Here is a 23,144-nt window from a genome sequence, read left to right as displayed (position 1 = left end):
ACCTTTTACTCATCTTTGCATAATGTAGCCAGTATGTTTCTCTTCCTAGAAAGCAGTTATTTAACCCTATATGCAGTGTTTTTTAGATAAATTATAAACTGGATTAACAGGAAACAGGATTTGGATGTAGAAGATGAAGGACCCAAATGTTACAGTGTGTCCTCTTTGGGGGAAAAAACCCCACCAACACTTTCAGAATCATAGACTGTCAAGGCTGGAAGGGACCTCAGGAGATCATCTAGTCCAACCCCCTGCTCAAAGCAGGACCAATCCTCTTTTAAAACTGATGGTTAGGAATTTAAGCAAAATGAAAAAAAATCTACATAAAATGTGTTTCCTTTTTACAAGACTATTTTACTTTCCAAACTGTTAGGCCAATGATAGAAGAAATGTGAATTGGAGACTTGATAACAAAAAACACATGTCTCCTAAGAGCAGCACTATGCATTAGCAGGCTGCATCTAGCAACATTTGCAATTCCATTATCCACGTCTTGGTGCTGTAGCCTAATTATATTATCTCTTAGACATTTTACAGTAGTTTTGATAATTACAGTAGGTACTTCAAGTATAGAATTCATTCATGTCATACATTGTTTGAACTTGAAACTTTTGCTGTTTTTGTAGTAGGTTGTAAAGATTTTAGTTCAAGCTGTTTCTAAGGTTTAAACAGAAGTGAATTATATCTGTAAGCAGAAGACCATGGGATTCAGAAATAGAGGAAGTCCTATTAGATCGCCAAGCCCATCCATACAAGCACAGGAGTTATCCACTGTTAGATATTAAATTGATACCCGCACTTGATCTTATCCAAAAGGTAACTTAACATACTACACCTTGCTTTTGGTAACTCCCCATCGTCTTTTCGCCATCTTACTGTAGGCACAGGGTCACCCCGAGCCTCACATTTAAACTCTGCACTGTCTTCCACAGTTACGGCCAAATTACTGGGTCTCTTCACAAAAGATGGTCTTTCTAAAGAAAAGGAAAGAAACACTGGATTACAGCTAATGGCACAGCACTGCAAGACTTGCAGTGCCTCAGCGTGGCTGAGGTGGGGATTCCAGAGTTACTTGTGTGCAGCCAGGTCAATTTTGCTGTATGAATCAGGACCACCCGGGGCGGGGGGGGCAATTGGGGCAATTTGCCCCAGGCCCCACAGGAGCCCCCACGAAAGTTTTTCGGGGCCCCTGGATCAGGGTCCGTCACTCGCGGGGTCCTGGCCCCCGGAGTTTCTTCCGCTCCGGGACTTTGGTGGCAATTCGGTGGCGGGGGGTCCTTCCGCTCCGGGATCCACCGCCGAAGTGCCCCGAAGACCTGTGACGGGGGGTCCTTACATCCTGGGACCTGCCACCGAAGTGCCGGGTCTTTGGCGGCAATTCGATGGCGGGGTCCCTCCACCGCCGCAGACCCCAGGCCCCTGAATCCTCTGGACAGGCCCTGGTAAGAATCACAAAAATCAGCTACATAATGTAAATATGCAAATTACATCAGACCTGACTCTGGGCTTTTCTACACTACTGCTCAACTCGATGTACATTATGCCGCTCAGGGGTGTGAAAAAGCCCTCACTCCAAGGGACGCAAGTTACATCGACTTAAAGCAGTGTCCACACCCATGCTTTGTCAGCAGGAGACACTCTCCCATTGACTTAGCTTCCGCCTCTCATTGAGGTGGAGCAATAATATTGACAGGAGAGCTCTCTCCCATCGGTATAGTGCGTCTTCACCAGACACAGTACAGTGGCGAAGCTACATGAGTGCTGCTGCACGGATGTAGTGCAGTAGTGTAGACTAGACCTAAGTGGCCTCAGTTTCTCTCCAGCAACAGAAACAGATCTGCTGCAAGGCACCAAAGCTGACAACGGGCATCACTATTTTATTGTATCTTTGACAGAAGGCACTCATTAAGTATTGCCTCTCCAAAGACCCTGATGCAATGGCGAAGTACTGAAGATACTTGGAGGCTAGTTAAAGCCACGACAGAATCTTCAGTATGACTGCACCTTGTTATCAGTAACAGTTTATGTTTGATAGAATCATTTCAAGTGTTAGAGCAAAGAGAAATGTGATCATTTTCTTTCTCACCAGCACAAAGAAAAAGAAAATTACCTCTCTATAATTCTTGCTCACAGAAGTTGCTGTTATCACGGGTTCATGCTCATAGCACATATAAGGCAGGAACATCTATAGGTTTTGAATTTTTGGACAGCTAACCTCAACACACATGAAGTGGAAGAGAACATCCTGCTGAGCTCTAAATGTAAGTTGCTGAAAATGTTTTATTTATATATTTGAAACATGCACTTTCCACTCTGTGGATAAGGTGGGTAGATGAGTGTGAACTTATAACAACATACTCCTTACAGATAAATATATTTTCTCCACAAGGTACAGTAAAAGTTACAACAGAATCTCACTCCTGGAGTCTAAAAGTTGTCAGGACTGCCTCTGCAAGAGCCCAAACAATAGGCAGAGGATGTTATCAAGGAGATACCATCACACACAGGTTTAACGCAGCTAACTGGCATAAAAAAAGTGTTGGTGCAACAGAAGCAGAACAGGTTTACCTGCACATTTATTTAGAAAGTAATAAAAATCCCCAAAGCCCTCAAGGCATGTAGGTGCAAAAAGGTGGCAGGGAAGACTGTTGGGCACGCCAAAGCCAGTACATGAAATTCTGGAAATGGCAAGCCTAGATTTATTGAAGGAGAAGACTCTAGATAATGATGTTTGGCAAAATTATGCAAAAGTAGAATGATTCTAACCTAGAAAACTCTATAACAATGAAATGCTGGACTGCTAGGCAATACCAGTGAACATAGCACTCACGCAGTTCTTTAGATCCATATTCTATAGGAAGGTTAAGAACAAAAATGCTGTATTAATAGTCTAAGAGATTCTGCCAGGTTCAAATAAGTATTAGGGCGCTTTCATAATAGACTCTCAGTAAATATCTTCAGAATATATAAGAAGGAAAAGGAGAAGTTTGGCTGGATAAATGTCAAAAATGTCATCTCTCCAGTTAAAAATACTTATCTATATGTATAAGTGTGTATCTATCTATCTACCAGAAACTGAACCTGTTCTCTCTAGTCCTAGGCTAGTACTGTAGCCACTACATCATTCTTCCTCTCCAGAAAGGAATCTTTTTTTTTTTCCAGGACTATAATCGGAGACAAATTTGGAATTAAAGAGAAAATAAAAAACAAAATGAAAACCCGTGAAGATTCCTCCTTCCTTTAAGTCTTCAGAAAGCGGAATCAAGCTAATACTTTCCAATAAGGCAACTATAACTCATCAATACTACTATTCCTGGGATAATGGTAAAAAGATACTGGTGTGGGTAATTAACCAATGCAGCTGCATGGTTACTTAATATATAAGAATAAGAACCATATTCATGCAAACAAAGTTTCTTGTAAATTTCCAGACTTTCAAAAAAATTACCACACTGTCTTGCTGACTGCTGAGAGGATGCCAACATAGTTTGAGATGCTAAATACTGTCAACATATTAAGGAATCCCCTCCACTCAAACACTGAACAGCATTTCAAGATGTCCAGCACATCAGCTCTGAATTGGACTGAAAATAAATCAAAGCACCGAACATTGAGGGAGCAGTGCTTCAAGCAGAATAAAATATCACTGCTAGAGATAGGACCAGCACTGAGGAACTTGAACTGAATCCAGCTATTTTCGAACTTCGATGTTGCTGTGAAGTTTCCAAACTGATGGGTGTAAACCATGCACTCAAAGTGTTTGTTCCCAATATAAACAATATAAGCTGTTTCCAAGCCTTATACTGCTTTGAAGCAACACTTCACACTGAGAGTCCAGAATCAGGACCACACTGAAGATCCTGTGGCAGCCATAAAATGCCAGAGATATTCTCAGGCTGCACTGCAGACATCATAAGGTCTTGTCTACAAAGGCAAAAAGGTATGGTTTTGCAGTCAAGGTAGCTTGAGTTAGCTTAATTTGACTGAAAATCCCCTTTAATGATGATTAGACATGGTGTAATGTTTCTAGGATCATTTGAGCTAGTTGTATGGTAGCAAATTTATGCCACTCAGCAAGTATCAAAGTGGTAGCCCACTTCCTATTTTACTAGGTCAATGCATATGTATACATAAAGCAGATCTATCCACATTTGAAGATTTCATTACATAAATGATTCAGTTAAATTTCTGAGATTATATTAAATTCCTCATGGAAGGAGAAAATGATACATATGCTTATTATTGAAGTTAATTCTTTTTTGATATTATTTATAATTTTTTTATGGTCAGTGAAAACTGGAATTATCTGCAGTGTGAAAACCAAGTCAGATCTGACCACATATGTGAAAAAAAAAATCTACATTTTCTGTTCACAAATCAGCATAGTTTGCTGACTTGTGTTCATTATTTCCCCTTTTCCCTCAATTTTCATCTCGTTCTGGAGTAACAAACCTCTTTATTTCAACAATATTCCACTCTGTGCTGAAGAACAGATATTGATGACAAATTGTTTTCTGGAATATGCCATCAGGTAGCTATCCATGACCGTCACAAGAACACGCCCAATATGAACATAGCAAAGGAGATGGATGATTAAAAAAACAACAACCTTGCTTTAAAACTGCTTCTCCCGACACCAAAAATGAAGCTGTATTAAATACTGGCATTTTCACTAATAAAGTGTCACATAATGGAGTCTCTCTTACCTAAAACGGTGAGCTCCGCCACTTCACTCTCTCGTTCTCCCACCATATTTGTTCCAACACAGACATACTTGCCAGCATCATTCTTTTTCGTGTAGGTAATCATGAGCTTTCCTCCTCTGATCTAGGACAAATCAAGAATAATAAAAATTACTTTTAAAATAATCAGTTAGATAACGTCCGTAAAGTGCTTTAAAGATGTACCATGCTATGTAGATGCTAAATACGATTATGAAACTAATTGATGAATGTAGACTCTTGCTTGGTGCATCTTATTTACTGCACATTGACATTTCACCAATAGAAAGCACAAAATACAGAATACTGAGCAAATTTTATTTGGACTTCCATCTAAAATGAGAAAGTTTTAGTCTGCAAAGCCTTTTAGTTATGGATAACAAACCACCATATGAAATCATGCTTCAGGAATTTGGGGTTGAGTGGGGAAATAAGGCTAATTAATAAGTTTCACACCAAAAGTATTTTGTTCACTTTATTAGCTTTATACATTTTTATTTCTGTATTCTAAAGCCTCTTCACTTTTGTGGATCCAGAAGATACTCCACTTCTATTTGTGTACTGCCCAGTAGTGGCTGTTTCTTGCTTTTGTTTAATGTTTGATAACCACAGGTTCTACAATTTCCTTTCTACAGTTAGTATATCAGAATCAGAAACATCTAACATGGTCTTTGCATACAAATTATTTTAATGTCTTTCTGCTTGGTGATGAAAATATATTTAATTCCAGCATTAGGGATAAATTTGTCTTTCAGCGCTGAGTTGTGATCTTCTTGTTTATAAACTATGAAAGGTTTACAACATCAGAAAAACCCTCTCACCTGCATCACAACTTTACATTTAATTAGATTCCACTAACCATAAAGCAGTTAAGTACCTCACCGAAAAAAAAAAAGGCTATTTTAAAACTGCTTCTCATTTTAAAAAAAAAATCTGACTTCTCATGCACCACCAGGAGTGTGGGTCTGCTTTCTTATTTCCTTCATTACTGGTACTGACAGAGTAAATAAATGATGCCTTTTCCCTAAGATAGATCCTCAAGACATACCATACCTCACAACTTGTGAAGCAGTAAGATATATTTATACCAAGATTTTGTTTTAATGGAAGCCTAACATTTAGCTCCTAAATCCACATTTATACAAATAAGTAAGGGTTCGACATTCAAAAGTGCTGAGCACTCAGGTAGAGGTATACAGAGCCTGTATTTGGCAATATCTGGAGTTAGCTAGCTAACTTCCTGCTCATATTTACCCTAGTTCATTTCTTTGCAAGTTAATGAAATTGAATTGGTATAAGCAAAGAATTCCCCTTTGACGTTTCATATTGAACAGAGCTACATTTTACTTAAAAATAGATTATGAAATATACGCCAAAAATCTGAATCCCTCTTCATTTAATAAAAGCCTTGGTTAATTAAGTTTTTAAACTTAAACAAAACATGTTCACAACAGAACAGAATGCATACTTTAATCTGAATAAATTTCCTGTTGCCTGCAATTCCACTTAAATATTCTTTAATGATTTTTATAAGTTGGAAAGTCTTAAAACTCACATCACATATGATAATAATTTAAACTGAAAGGTAACGGAAAAAAAAAGGTGCCTACAAAGTTACATTAAAAGGCCTAATACAATCAGTGACTAGCCAGAGAATGTTCACAATGTGAAGTATTTTGCACAAGTTGCCTACAGCTAGAAATCTATCCCTGAGAACTTGACATCTTGAGCGGCAATGGACTCTTATTATCATTGTAAGACATATACACACAATGATGACAGTCAGTTATTGAGATAGTGTTGAACACAAATTTCATGCTTTTGCCATTAGCGCACATTATTTCGGAGAGAAAAAGCGATGTCCTTTATCTAGCGATCTAGCAATGATGAAATTTCAATTGGAATTTGAAGCATGTCGAATGGAGTATTTAAGGTCACCTGCAAATATTATTTTTAAGTGAGGTAAAAGTGTTTTTATTTGCTTATAGCCTCAAATAGCAAGAGAAGGGTATGAAGTACACAACTAGATTTTCATTTCATATCCCCCATAGTAATACAATTTAAAGGACTGCAGTAATAAATATTATCTAGGTGTTATATTATTCATTGTGTGTGTGCATATTTGTATAAATATGTCTAGATATACATATACACCTCTCTCTCTGCATACTTATATCAATGTTGACAATATGGTGATGTGAAATAAAAGTTTATTGGCTTACCTGAGGGTGGTTAAATTACTCTCATCTCAAACTTACACAGATGAAAGGTGGGGATTTTCACATGTGCCTCAGTGACTTAAGAGCACAAGTTCCATTGACCGTGAATGAAACTTGAGCTCCTGGTTTGACATTTATGAAAATCCCACCTTTATATCAACCGTTATAACACATCACCACACATTTTATATCAGTGCTTCTCAAAGCTGGTCTGTCGCTTGTTCGTGGAAAGCTCCTAGCGGTCTGGGCCGGTTTGATTACCTGCCGTGTCCGCAGGTTCGGCCAATCGCGGCTCCCAGTGGCCGCCGTTCGCCACTCCAGGCCAATGGGGGCTGTGGGAAAGGCACCCAGCACATCCCTTGGCCCGCGCCACTTCCCACAGCCCCCATTGGCCTGGAGCGGCGAATGGGAGCTGCAATCGGCCGAACCTGGGGATACGGCAGGTAAACAAACTGGCCCAGACTGCCAGGGGTTTTCCATCAACAAGCGCCGGCCCAACTGAGTAGCACTGTTTTATATGAACCATAATTTACAAAAAAAAAAAAAAACCCAAAACACTATTCTAGGAACATTTTAAAGAGCTTTAAAAAAATCTTATTGGAATGATCTCATTTCCATCTGCAAAGTCAGGTGTCTTTCTTACCATGAATCTAACTGTACAAAGTTTGGATGGAGGTAAACATTAAAACAAATATGTAAAGCAACTCAAAATTACCTAAAGTCACTTCTCCATACCTTGGATACTTCCCAGTTAGACGTGAGTGTTGGGTCAAACAATAAGGAGTGATATATGTATGAAGATCCTCTTTTTAACCCTCAAGGACCTTCAGACATCAGATTTGAAGCTCTGACATTTTTATGATTAGAAAAGCTGGTAACTGTCTCAAGGCTCATTTTTGTACCTCCTGGGCCTCAGACAGGATGGTAGTTTGTTTTTAAAAGATGACAGAAGCTGCACGGGGGTCAGGAATGTTAAAGTAAGTTCCTGGGTTGCTGGCTCAGTGGGCAGGTGATACAATCATAGGAATATGAAAAATCGCACAGGTTTATGATATGTTTATCACATAGATATCATCTCCCCATAAATATGGTGTGTGCGCATAATACTCACATGTAAGTACAGAGTACTATATGTATCCTGAATGAATTATTCACTGCTGATTGAAAATGTATTTCCTTTGTTGACTGACTACATATGTTTCCCATTACTTTTTAGCAATTAGCCAACTCCCAATTGAATGGGACAGATTACATCATCCTTTGTTTTAACATAAAATAGCTTTGCCTGAGGAAAGTTGTAGCTACAGCAGATTAGTGTCCTATATCCATTACCACCACCACCCCAACTTTTCTCTCAAGCATGAAGTTCTGAGCAATGGCAGAGAGGAGACACTGAAGTAGGTGGACAAATGATTTGATGTAACAATAGGTATATGTCTGAAAAACATGGATGGATCTGTCAGTGCAGGTGGAGGGGATAATTTACATACTGAGATTTTCCAACACATTTCTTCTGTTACTGCTGAATTGTAAGCTACAATGCAATAAGGTGGGCAGCGAAGAGACAAATCTCTTCTTTGTGAGCAATAACTATTAAATTATTCAAACTAAAGTTACTCAGAGTGGGGAGACTAACTAGGTATCAGTGGTTTTGCTAAGTATATTTTAGGGGTCTCTCTCATATTGTGCGTGTGTGCATATCTATATATCAATATCTATCATGTGAAGTTTAGAGTACCTAATGATTGTTCTGTGGGTTAAAAAACTAATAGTGTAACATAACCACAGGAAAGGGGCATTTTTGTGCAGTAGGGGATACATTTTCAACCTAAGGAGTAGTAGTTTTCCTTACAAACAAGAAGTACTAGTGTCTGTTTTCAAAATATTTTATACCACCACTTCCCAGTGAGACCCAGTGTTTGCTTCTAATCTTGGAAAGATTCAAATTAATAGACTTTAAAAGTCACTATATTTTATACTTATGGAAAATCTAATTCAAATCTTTTTTTTAGAGATTTTACGGCTCTCTCTAAGCCTTGTACAGTTGAACTCCTGGTAACAAAAGACACCTGGCTTTACAAGTGGAGGATACAAAGTAGACCCATTAAAAGTGTTTACGGCTCTGGAACTGCTGGGAACTGTCAATGAAGAGATGTGGACACACAGCAGATCACAGGTGGTCCCCAGTGCTTTATAGCAGTGAGTTCTAGAATATTTATAAACACAGTTTTTCTATAACATATGTTATGCATAAAGAATACATGATGGTATGTTATATGGGCTTTAACTGACCAGTCACTTTGGCATTCATGAGTATTTCAGCTATCCCAATTTAATTTTATTTATTTCATTAAATAACAAAAATATGTCCATACAAAAAGTTGGGGGTGTCCTATGAGTTAAACTTAAAATAATAAATTATGACCACTCAACAGCAAAGATATACAAATAATAAATCAATTCATTCAACCAATAAACCAAAACCACAAAACGTTACTCAAATTTACAAAATATCATATATTAACTATACACACACACACAAATGCACTCTCTATATTTAAAAATAAAATAATTGTGCGATTAAAAAAATTAATCGCGATTAGTTATACTGTTAAACAATAATAAAGACAATTTTATTTAAATATTTTTGAATGTTTTCTACATTTTTCAAATATATTGATTTCAATTACAATACAAAATACAAAGTGTACAGTGCTTACTCTATATTTATTTTTTATTACAAATATTTGCACTGTAAAAAAAGAAAAGAAATAGTATTTTTCAATTCACTTAATACAAGTACTGTACTGCAATCTCTTTATCATGAAAGTTGAACTTATAAATATATAATTAGGTACAAAAAATAACTTCATTCAAAAATAAAACAGTGTAAAACTTTAGAGCCGACAAGTCCACTCAGTTCTACTTCAGCCAATCGCCACCCTGCACTTAAGCCGGGGCGGGGAAGGGAAGGGGAAGGGAGTTGTCTGGCATCAGAGTGTTGCTCTTTTAAGACTTCTGAAAGCATACGCCACACCTCATCCCTCTCAGATTTTGAAAGGCACTTCAGCACTCGACCGAAGGTTTAAGAATCTGAAGCTATTTTTAGAAATCTCACATTGGTAACTTCTTTGCATTTTGTCAAACCTATCGTGAAAGTGTTCATAACCCGAACATGTGCTGGGTCGTCATCGGAGACTGTTAGAACAGAAGAGAAGACGTACAATTCTCCCCCAAGGAGTTGAGTCACAAATTTAATTAACACATATATTTAATGAGCATCATCAGCATGGAAGCATGTCCTCTGCAATGGTGGCTGAAGCATGAACGGGCATACGAATGTTTAGCATATCTGGCACACAAATATCTTGCAACGCTGGCTAAAATAGTGCCATGTGAAAGTCTGTTATCACTTTCAGGTGATATTTGTAAATAAAGAAGCAGGTGTCATTATCTCCCATAAATGTAAACAAACTTGTTTGTCTTAGCAATTGTCTAAACAAGAAGTAGGGCTGAGTAGTTTTGAAGGCTCTAAAGTTTTATATTTTTGTTTCTGAGTGCAGTTATGTAACAAAAATGTACATTTGTACATTACACTTTCATGATAAAGAGATCGCACTACAGTACCTGTATGAGGTGAATTGAAAAATACTATTTATTTTATCATTTTTACAGTGCAAATATTTGTAATAAAAAATAATAATATAAAGTGAGCACTGTACACTTCATATTCTGCGTTGTAATAGAAACCAGTATATTTGAAAATGTAGAAAAAATCCCAAATTTTTTAATAAATTTCAATTGGTATTTATTGTTTAACGGTATGATTAATCACGATTAATTTTGAGTTAATCGTATGAGTTAACTGCTATTAATCAACAGCCCTTATATGCAAAGAACAAAAAAAATCTACATAAGGGTAGAAAGAAAAGAAACCCAGAGAGAAATGTTTGAGAAATCCAGCAACAAAGACCACGGGCATATTTAAAGTGTTGATTTACAACTCATAGTCGTCATTCTATTTAATACATAAAACCTACAATGCATTAAAACAATGCTAAGGGGTAACTTAAATCCCTAAGGAAATGAAACTCAGATTGACGGGTGAAATTCTGTCCTCAATTCATACAACATTGCTGGTAGTATGTATGGCGGATTGTAATGTTGAGTGTGTTTCAGTATTGTCACATGCGACACACAACATAGGCATATAGTCAGACATTGCCCCTGCTTTGAAGAATTTACAATCTAATTATGGAAAGAAAGACATAAATAGTTAAAGAATGAAGGTGAGACCCCACAGAGCTGCAGGAGATTTGTGTCAGAAGAAAGGCTAAAGAAGTGGGCTTTAAAAAAAGAGATTTGGAGAAAGGAAAAACATATGCATAATTTAGCAAGCAACATTACTTTAAAAAGCTGCACACATTTTTTGTTTTAAGTTTTGTGAGTCAGACTGTAGCACTCACCATTCCCAAATTAATATCTTTATAACAATGAATAAGAAAGATTTTGTTTAAGTCTCTAGGCAAAAATATGCTCCCCTCCCAAAAATATCACGCACAAACTGAAATAAAGTTTAAAAGAAAACGCTGTTGGACTGAGATCTTTCTTATATCATGTTTTTATTCAGAGCAAAATTTAAGAGTCGAATTGTAAACCACCTCTCTCCACCACACAAGTCAACAAACAAACCCCTGTGATGCTGATAGGTTGGGGATGTGGAGCTGATAATGAGCATAATGGCTTATCTATAGTGGAACTGCTCTACTTAAAATAGTCTTTAGGGTGGAGATATTGAAAGAACATTAAGCTCCTACATGGCGCTTTTGGCATCCATCCCAGCCTGTGCAAAAAATGTGAGCTTCAGAGTTATGCTCGGTTCTGCTCTTCAAAATGTTTTACTGTCTCTTACAGCCAACTTCATTAAAAGTCTAATCCTGCAAGAAGATGAATATCTACAAAGTGTTAAAAGCTGTCAGCTGTCCCTGGAGCTGTTTGGTAACTTTAATTGTATTTTGAAGGTGCTCAGTCAGCACTTGGCACTATCAGGCACCAAACATCAGAATTGCACGAACACTTGATATTTCCTCCTGATTAACACAGAAAGTGGGAGCAGCCAAGAGACACAGTGTGTCATAAATAATCTTGATGAAAGAAAATCTAAAACTCAGTGTATTTCTCTTTTAGCTTAAAATATTAAAGATTCAAAAGTTACTTAAACTTTGTTTTACATTTGGTTCTTCTTAATTACAAAGGCAGCCTGGACTGATGACAAAGCCCATATTAGTCCACCCCCAACCAAAACTTATTTAGAAAGAGAGAAGTTGTGCTTTATGAAAATACTTGAACTAGACCAATAATTGTGTGAAATGTTTTTCATGCCACTATTCAAACCTCAGTGGATAGTACGTACACAAAATATTTACTATGCAGTACTTACTCTGTTATAATCTATGAACAAATATCCTCACATAACAAAACTATGTTACTTCTCCTCCACTGTATAAGAGTCCTCTCTCTCTAGACCTTTAGAGAAGTTGTAGGGAATCCTTTTCCTTAGATCTTAGTCTGCTTTTTGTTATATAGTTTACTGGGCAACAAAGAAAACATGAATGCTGAAGCACACTCAGGCTATATCTACACTACAAAGTTAAGTTGACTTCAGTTACGTCAACGTACAGCCACCACTATAATTAAACTGCTGCTGCATGTCCACACTGCACACCTTGTGGTGGTGGAGCACATCCAGAGTAGCAGCTCTTGCACTTGACACAGAGAGAAGTGCACCATGTGTCGCTATCACAGGCACCAACTGCATAGGTGATCTGGGATTGGAGCATCCACAGGAAAATATAGTGGGTGCTCCAGCAGACCCAGGAGAGTCAGACAGAAGCACATTTGGTGCGTGGAGCCAGCATGCTGATGTGGCAGTAGCTATGTGAGCTCTCCACACCGAGCAAACAGGAAGAGCAATTTCAAAACTTCCTTGGGCTTTATAAGGGATGGGTGCATACCTGTGTACCCGACTGCACAGCAGTGGAGTTCAAACTAGTGACCAGAGCGGTCACAGTGGACATTCTGGGACACCTCCTGGAGGCCACTTAGGGCAACATAAGCAATGTGGTGACTAGACTGATACTGCATTGCTCTATGTCACGCAAAGTGCTTTGCCTCTCATTGACGTGGTCTTATAATGTCGGTATAACAGTTAAAACGGCAAGAAGAGCATTGCAGTGTGTATACCTCCATAGTTAGGTGAATGTAAGCTGACTTGTGTCGACTTAACTTTGTAGTGTATGGAAGCCCTCAGTCTTTTGTGACCTACCGCTGAAAATCTGCATCTCTAAATAGTGTTTCCTCAATGTGAGAACATGTTGTAACTGCATTAGCACTACTATGTGTATGCACTGAAATTAGGAGTGTAAATTTAGCCCACTGTATGACTATATCCTGGATGTATTTTGTCATATATGTATCTTTCACTGTAATCAGTGACTGAAATCAGAAATAAAATTGAACTTGAACTGAACTCTGTTCCTGGTATGTCTACAATTCTTTACCCTTAAGCAAGTCAGATGGTTTGAAGTATCTGTTACACAGGAATTTTTTCAAAGCATCTCCACTGAAGTGCTGTTCACACACCTTTAAGGTTAAAATACTAAACCAACTGGGCCTAATTAGTTCTTTCAGCCATACACGGAATCTCTTCTGCTTTTAATTATATAAACCTAATCAGACAAAAGAGCTTAATAAGCCACAAACATTAAGACACAGAAGATTTCTAATGGCAAACCACGAAAAAGACTATGTCTTTCTGATTTTTTCCTAAATATCTAATTATCTTTTGTTTGTTATTTAGTGCAATTCAATTTGGTACAACATATTTCAGACCTAAGGCTTCCCAAAACATGCTATACTGATGAGTAATGGAGTGAAAGAGTGGGCAACAATAACAGCCTTGTGTAGTCAACAGCATAGTCCTCTCCTCCACTTCTGTGAGACAGAAGGAACTAGAGAGAAAGAGACAGACTTTTTATTGTACATTGTGGACCTGATTCTTCATTGCACTATACATGTCATTTTTACATCACTGTAACTTCAGTGGAAAAATACCACTGTAACACTGATGTGTGTAATGCAGTGAAGAATCAGGTCCAGTGTGTACAAAGAGATGGAATGTTGGCTACGATACATGGGTTTTCTGCCATGGTTTTGAGAACTGAAAATGGATTTCTGATTCCACCTTCAAAGGCATTGAGTATGGAGAGAAGACACTTCACTTAAACTTATCTCCTGAAGAATGATTCTTCTAAAAGTGCAGTACCTCTTTTATACTGTAGTGTCAGCACATGTTATTAATCCAGGTTCCGATGTGAGAACTGAACACAGGATCTTCTTAACAAAACTAGTCCAAAAATAGAAATGTTGTTAAAAATTTAAAATAAAATAAAAATTGTAGAGTAAAAAGTTTGTCCATTCTTTCATTGATTATTTTTTTAAATGTCCAACCAGCTCTACTTCTGAATCAGAATCACCAGTATTACCAACTCAGCAATACACACACTTCTATATTTTATAAAACATAACTATGAACAAATAAAACCTATTCATCCAAAAAATTGCTGCTTCTCAGACATTTGACTAAGATTAAGGATAATGCAAATTTAGATCCCAATTCAAGAAAACTCTTAAGTATGTGATTAAATGCTGCTGACTTGCATGGCGCTGTACAATGCAATGCTGTACAGCTGTACTAGGCACTGTATAAATGACTACTAGGCACTGTATAAATACATACAAGAGACAAGACATACAAGAATCCCTGCCCCAAAGGGCTTACAGTCTAAGCAGACAAGACAGACAAAGGGTGGGAAGGGAAATGTGGCACAGAGATGAAATGACTTGCCCAAAGTCACCCAGTAGGCCAGTGGCAGAGATGGGAACAGAACCTAGGTCTCCTGATTCCTACTCAGGGCCCTATCCGTTGGATCACACCTCCTCTCAGTCTAACTTTTAAAATATAATTAAATTTATAGACATTTGGACCTAAATATTCAAAAGTGGGCACTGGTTTTAGCTGTCTCTGGCCTGGTCTACACCTAAAACACTTGAGAAATATGGGCCAACACTCTTACTAACAACACATACTTTACACAACAAGGATACAATAAGTCTGCTCCTCACATGTGAGCCTTTACCTTCAGAGTAGCAAACTGCTTAAAGCACAATGTGTAAATGTCAGTGATTACATTATAAATAGTGGAAGAGACTGGAGATATTAAAGTAGTAGTGAACGCTCTCCCTCCTTGTCTTATCTGTAGTGGCTCTCTTGTCTGCTGCTCTCTGTTGGCGGTTGACCAAGTTGTTGAAAGGCCTGTGAACGCATACTGGGATAATGGCTTCCTCCGAGGCAGTTTCTTGCTGTTTCTCTCTGATGCCATGGTGTGTTTAAACTCTTGCCTCAATTCTTGTTGTTAGTAGGGTATTGTAAACTGTACCACAACAAAAAAAAAATGGCAGGGAGTCGGGAGAAACTGCTGAAAAAGGGAAATCTTAGCTGCCTAACTTTTTTCATTAATATTTCTAATGTAAATGAAACAGATACGCTTGCCAATATAAAGCACAGAGATGGTTTGTTTTTTAACCCCCCTGGCAATGTGTGTATTGGTTGAGAGGGAATGGAAAAGACAAAAACATTGTGATTACAGAATCAAAAGGAGGACTAACTTTCCCTCTAGAGAAAATGTTTTAAACATTTCTACAAAAAAAACATTTGCTTGACCGACATTATTCTAGTGCCATAGCTAACACTGTTTTCATAAGCGCTTTCTACCTCATTGCCAGCGCAGCTTAAATATTATATGAAAAAACGTAAGAGTGAGAGGTATTAATGACAGATAAGCAAGTATGATGTATTTGAACATTTTCTTCAATATGAAAATCACTATTTAAAAGAAATCCTTGTTAACCTCTCTGCATATTAAAGACATCATAAATGAGCTTTCCAAGTCTTCCTAGCTCTCTTCTCAACAGTCACAAGAGCAATGTAATTAAGCATTCTGCAATATGTGCATACACATCAGTTAACTATTACTATTGCCGAGGCACACCTCTCCTGATGACTTTTATAGTCAAAAGTTCACACCATATTATCATAATATATTTGTATCTATGAAGGTCCAATACTTAAGTTCAGCTATGTCCTAAAAAGTGCAAAGGGATGATGTCTGTTCTCTCTCATTTTGCAAAATCATTCTTTAAGGAAAATTATCACAGGCATTTCAAACTTAAAACTTCACAGGATTTTATTTGTCTGATTACATATGTTGGTAAAGTAATGTGATGGGTTGACATTTTTTGTTGAAAAATGGACTTTAAATACATAATTGCTAGCTATTCTAAACACTTTGTTCAATATTCCATTGTTATGCAAACAGAGATGTGCCCTTACATGCAGAACAAAAACGTCTCTCTATTGAGAATCATCTCTCTAAAACACAAAGTATTAAAATCATGAATATGAATATAGTAAAGTTAATGTCAGACAGGCTAGACATGGTCTATCATGGTAGAGTTTCCATGACCTGCTACTGATCGCATAGAGGAGAATTGTATTTGGGGCTGGCAGATGTAAACAGAGTTCAATCTCAGCAGGGCTAAGACTAGTTACTATTCAGAAAGGAGACTTTCAAATGATTAACAAGGGGCTGTGGGAAGTGGTGTTAATAGTTCTGGAGTTGAAACTCCAGTGCTTAACTAATGTCTTTGATGTCCTTGGGTCCTTCATGATGTATCCTTTTGCATCGCATGGCTATATAGGTACATAAGGGGCAACTTATTTCTTCACCTGATTTTTAACTGCAAAACAACAAGGATACCTATTTTGCCCTACAGAAATTGAATTTTTAAAAAGTCACTGAAATTTTCACATCATCTTCTTAATCAACTTATTAAGCTGTGAAATAAAAATGTTACATGTTCAAAAGGAATCCTCTTGATTTGAAATTAAATTTAATTACTCAGTGCATCATAGGCCTTCTTCATTTAAATATATTTTGAGTTATTTTATCCATTTCCCTTCCTAATGATAAGATAAATAAAGTGATTAATATCCTGCAGAGAAGATGCTTCATAAAACTATCTTGGCCTAATTGTATATGATCAAAGCAATAGAAACAAAGTAAGAACAGCACCTAAATGATAAAATACAAAATCCCTCCTGTAAAGAAAACTACAAGCTGAAGCATAAACCAACAGCACTGATTATAATCAACTTTAAAGCTAATATTTTCACTTACATCACCATGAGGGATAATAACCACGTCAGTAGTGTGGGTAAAGAGGAACAGCCCTAATTTTTTGTCCCTTTTGTTGTGTTTGTGTCACAGCTTTAATATTTAAACAGTTGTATTTCCTTTATAAAAGGAATCTTGCACACTCTTATTTACAGAAGGACAATAAACCACCTTTCTACATGTTAAACAAACTTCTTCCACAAACAATGGGTTCCATAAAATTAGCAAACAAAAACTGTGTTTAGTGACAGTCCACAATGAGGCACCCACCCAAAACTTTCAAGTCATAGAAATAAGAAGGTAAGGTGAAAAACGTGCACACTCCTTTTCACCTTCATATTACCTACAACACTATCAACAACACACTAACCCTCGATACATAAGGCTTTCACATCCAACAAATAAAAAGGAATAGGTACCCCAGCTTTAAACCTGAACTGCAATGCAAAGCCTTCACAGGGACCTGATATGCCTTTATTAACAGGACATGTGACGATCACACATTCCATGCTTTTGGCAAGTTATTGTGCCTTAACACTTACCAGATCACTGTTAAAGTTTTGTTCTCCCGTGCAAGTCTGATTAGGTCGGGGTACCTATTGCTTGGGGAATGAATCCCCAAGCCTGCACACTAACAAGCTGGCAGGTCAGCAGTGCAACACTGCCCTCTTGGACACGAAAATGGCATGGTGACCCATGAAGAGTCACATTTGTCATAAATGGGACCTGGAGAGTAGGTCAATAAGTTAAGAATATTAAGTATAAAGAAATATTTCATTTTAAAGGTTGATATGTAATACAAACAAGGGATGGAGCAACCCCCTTTTTAAAATTCACACATATTTTTATGCATCAATGTACAAAACAGGAATGAATTATATTTCTTCTAAGAACAATCAAAACATGCGTCTGAGGGAATAAGATGGTAATGGATAAAGAGGATCTCAACTGCAGCTAGTAGTTGAATCCAGCCCAAATTTGTAATGATCTAAAATGGACAGGTATCCAGATCAAAGAAACCAACATCACAGATTGTATTGATTTGTTAACCCTGTTGACAGCAGGGTCAAAGGTTCAATTGGTATCTCTAGAACTGAACCTTCAAGGTAATAATTGAGTCACATTTGCAAGAGAGCGAGAGGAAGCTTGCCCTGCTGCCCATGATGTATTTGTTACAAGTACAGGGAACTTCAGCCTTTTTCATGGACTCTAAATTCACACACAATATATATTAGTGCTGTCGATTAATCACAGTTAATTCATGCGATTAACACAAAAAGATTTACTGAAATGTATTAAATATTTTTGGATGTTTGTCTGCATTTTCAAATATATTGATTTCTGTTACAACACAGAATATAAAGGGTACAAAGGGTACAGTGCTCACTTTATATTATTTTTATTACAAATATTTGCACTGTAAACATGATAAAAATAGTATTTTTCAACTCACCTCATACAAGTACTGCAGTGCAATCTCTATCATGAAAGTGTAACTTATAAATGTAGATTTTTTTTTGTTACATAATTGCACTTAAAAACAAAACAATGTAAAACTTTAGAACAGGGGTCGGCAACCTGTGGCATGCGTGTCAAAGGTGGCACGCAAGCTGATTTTAGTGGCACTCTGCTGCCAGCTGGGATCCTGGCTGCTGGCCTGCTTAGCCTGCTGTCTGCCTGGATGAATGGAACCCCAGGCTGGCAGTGGGCTGAGAGGGGCCGGCGGACAGGACCCCGGCTGGCAGGAGCCAGCAGCCAGAACTCCAGACTGGCAGCAGGCTGAGCTACTCAGCCCGCTCCTGATCTGGGGTTCTGGCCGCCAGCCCCTTGCCAGCTGGGGTCCCGGCCCCGCTCTGCCTGCTGCTGACCTGGTGGACGGAACCCCAGCCCGGCAGCAGGCTGAGCAGAGCCAGTGGCTGGGACCCCACCCGGAGGGGCCAGCGGACGGAATCACAAACCAGCAGCAGGCTGAGCGGCTCAATGTAAAATGTATTACTGGCACACGAAACCTTAAATTAATGAAGACTTGGAACACCACTTCTCAAAGGTTGCCGAACCCTGCTTTAGAGTCTACAAGTCCACTCGGTCCTACTTCTTGTTCAGACAATCGCAAAGACAAACACGTTTGTTTATGTTTACAGGAGATACTGCTGCCTGCTTCTTATTTACAATGTCACCTGAAAGTGACAACAGGTATTTGCATGGCACTTTTGAAGCCAGCATTGCAAAGTATTTACATGCCAGATATGATAAACATTTGTATGCCCCTTCATGCTTCAGGCAACATTCTGGGGAACATGCTTCCACGCTGATGAGGTTTGTTAAAAAAAATAGCACGTTAATTAAATTTGTGACTGAACTCCTTGGGGGAGAATTGTATGGCCCCTGCTCTGTTTTACCTGTATTCCACCATATATTCCATGTTATAGCAGTCCCAGGTGATGACCCAGAACATGTTGTTTGCCAAATCTACAGTGACACTGTTCATAAATCAAAGAAGGTACCAATGTGAGATTTCTAAAAATAGCTACAGCTCCTGACCAAGGTTTAAGAATCTGAAGTGCTGTCCAAAATCTGAGAGCACCGAGGTGTGGAGAATGCTTTCAGGAGTCTTAAAAGAGCAACACTCCGATGCAGAAATTACAGAACCTGAACCACCAATAAATAAATAAATCAATAAATTTTAAAAAATCAACCTTCTGCTGATGGCATCTGACTCAGATGATGAAAGGGAACATGCATTGGTCAGCTCCGCTTTGAATCGTTAACGAGCAGAACCCGTCAATCAGCTTGGATGCATATTGTCTGGAAAGGTGGCTGAAGCATGAAGGGACATATGAACCTTTAGCACATCTGGCACATAAATATCTTGCAACACCAGTTACAACAATGCCACGTGAATGCCTGTTGTCACTTTCAGGTGATGTAAACAAGAAGCAGGCGGCATAATCTCCTGCTAATGTAACCAAACTGGTTTGTCTGAGCGACTGGTTGAAGTAGGACTGAGTGGACTTGTCAGCTCTAAAGTTTTACATTGTTTCATGTTTAAACACAGTTATTTTTTGTACATAATTCAACATTTGTAAGTTCAACTTTCATGATAAAGATATTGCACTACAGTACTTGTATTAGGTGAATTGAAATATACTATTTCTTTTGTTTTTTACAGTGCAAATGTGTATTCAAAAATAAATAGAAAGTGAGTACTGTACACTTGACATTCTGTGCTGTAATTGAAATAATATATTTGAAAGTGTAGAAAACACCCACAAATATTTAAATAAATGGTATTCTATTATTGTTTAACAGCGAGATTAATCCTGCAATTAAATCAGCCCTAATACACACACACACACACACACACACCCCTAAACACCACCACACATATTTATATATAGTTTAGACCACTTTCTGACTAAAACATGGAGGACCCAGTCCTGCTCCTATTGAAGTCCCAAAGTTTAAAACATTTTCAAAGGTTACATTCTTACTATTTTCAGACCAGACATACTAGACTGGTGTAACTAAGCTGCATTAAAGGATTTTGTAAACATGAACAGCTGTTTCTATATTCTACTTTAAATTTCCAAGTTTCTTAATACATTAACTTTTTTTTCCCTCCAAAGTGCTGTAATCATCTACATTTGTAAGCTTCAGAATAAGAGGCTTAAACCATCTCGTAATAATTTCTTAGATATGTACAGAATTTCTTAACATAATGGAATAATCATCATTCTACAAAATCCCTCAATTTTGGAAGGATTAATCTGAAGTCATCAACTGTCACCTGCAGATTGGAAGTGGTCTTATAGATAATTAACATTTAAGAATGAGAAATTTCAACTGATCTCAGGAAGGCCATGATTTCACCCTGAGAGTACACCATATATGAAACACTTTATAACGTGAACTGATCATGCAGCCATTTTGAATACAAAATTCCCAGTGAGTTCAATAGGAGTTATAATCATACAGAGGATGCAGGAACAATTAATAGACTTTCAAGATCCATGACTCCAAGTGCAGACAGAAGTTCTAAAACACCTGTGCATTTAAATTTTCCACATTCAGCTATGAGAACAACTGCTCAAACTTGGATATTTTCTTTTAACATGAAGTGAGATCTAAAAACATTTACAGTCTAAGAGCTTTATCCTGTAAACATTTACACATTTGAGTGATCACATTTAACTCAGTGGAACTATTCCCGTGAGCCAAAATAGGGAACTCCACATGCAAACTTACAATATCACAAATATATTTGCGTTACAAAAATAGAATATTTTTGAAAAACTGGTAAAATGTCAACAGCAGTGCAGCTGTTTCAGAGAATAATGGCATCTGCTATTATAGAGGGAACATGGAATCCTCAATTTAGGTCATGTTATATAAGTGTAGACTTAACAGTTTTATTTTAACATATACATATAAAATCTGTTAATGATTTAGGATTTAATAATAATACTTTGCACTTCTATAGCACTCTCTTTTCAAGGATCTCTAAGTATTTTACAGGCATTAATAAACTGAGCCTCACATCATCCCTGTGAGGCTGATAAGTATAATCATACCAATTTTGAAGATGGAAAATCAGATGCACAGAGAGCTTAAGTGATTTGCTAAAGATCTTACTGCAAGGAACAAAACTGCAACACAGCTGGAACTACAAGAATACAGCTTCCAGACTTGCAGACTTAACTGTGCTTCAAACATAAGACCATCTTTCCTCTTATCTAAAACTATTTTACCTTTAGAAAAATGCTTTGCAGTTCACTTTAAAAACATATTTTCAATCTATCTGCATTCTTGTGGTGAGAGACACCAAAATTTTAATTCTATGTAATGTAGCAGGGCTTTAGAGAAATGAAACCGTTCATTCATTCCTAAAATCTGGAACAGCTAGCATGCATTGTAAAATGACTAACAAGATACTTTTCAATAGCAACATCCAAAGTAACAGCTCCAAACTGAACTAAATGTACATTTCCATATGACAAAATTGAACAGAGCCCCAGTTTTCATCAGCCCTCCTTTGAGGCCTGACTCTTAGAAGTCTTAACCTTAAGACAGGATCATAGACTGAACACCACAATTCAAAATGGTTTAAGGAGCCACAGGCCATCAGATTAAATTTTAATAAAATCTGGACACATCTACAAAGGCAAAAGTTATATAAAAGAAAACAAACAAACAAAAAAATCCCCCATCCAAACATTCAAAACATGCATTATAATATGGTATAAGCCATCACTGGGAAAGCCATGCCACAAAACATAAAAATACCAAGATAAGTAACCTTGAATCAAAAGCATTATTAAGGCTGTATACTCTTTTCAAGGAATCAGATCACATATTCTGTGGGGCAACATTGCCAGTGTCAACCAAACCAGTGCTGGAATTATTTCAGTACATTCCCCAGAGAAGTTTTCATTCATGTTTTAGCTTTTTGGAGCATTACATTTTTAATAGTACCATTGTCTCTAGGAATTCTCTTTTCTCCTAAACTTGTTGCAGGTCTTATTCTATTTTCCCTCAAATATGAAAGGTTTATTCACCCTTCGGCCAGACTGAAGTTTTGTCTTTAGCACAGACTCAGCTGGTTACATAATCTCTGAGATAGTTTGGTCTCGTCCACAGATGATCACACTGGAAGAGACCTGTCTCTGTCACCTGTCCCTGAGTCTGGCAAATTCTTTTTCTGTGGAGACTCCTCATGCCCTGTGGTGTTGGCTTAGGAATGATTCTCTGTCTCTCTTTTCTGGGTGAACTCTGTATCTCTGTAGGGTGTTGTGTTTGCCAGCTCGTAAGCTCCTCCTGTTCCTTCAGATCACTAGTCCCTCTTTCACAGTCCCCTCATACTACCTGGGTGCCACCGTGCCCCTCATGACTCCTTTAGTCAACTCCTTCTG

The 23,144-nt window shown here is 37.7% G+C and overlaps 1 protein-coding gene across 1 annotated transcript in view; it reads right to left on the bottom strand.

Moving 5' to 3' along the window:
* ROBO1 (roundabout guidance receptor 1) overlaps positions 1 to 23,144 on the bottom strand; it is a 1,059,329-nt gene that overhangs the window by 114,137 nt on the left and 922,048 nt on the right. The window contains exons 6-7 of the mRNA XM_050962791.1: positions 4,707 to 4,827; positions 836 to 974 (exon numbers count right to left, since the gene is read on the bottom strand). Of these exons, the coding sequence (XP_050818748.1) occupies positions 836 to 974; positions 4,707 to 4,827 (260 nt within the window). The remainder of the gene's footprint in view (positions 1 to 835; positions 975 to 4,706; positions 4,828 to 23,144) is intronic.

The sequence above is a fragment of the Gopherus flavomarginatus genome, chromosome 1, assembly GCF_025201925.1.
Source record: "Gopherus flavomarginatus isolate rGopFla2 chromosome 1, rGopFla2.mat.asm, whole genome shotgun sequence".
In the NCBI taxonomy this organism is placed as follows: Eukaryota; Metazoa; Chordata; order Testudines; family Testudinidae; genus Gopherus; species Gopherus flavomarginatus.
Note: the sequence above shows the minus strand (reverse complement) of the source record. Positions and strands in the feature narration are given on the sequence as shown.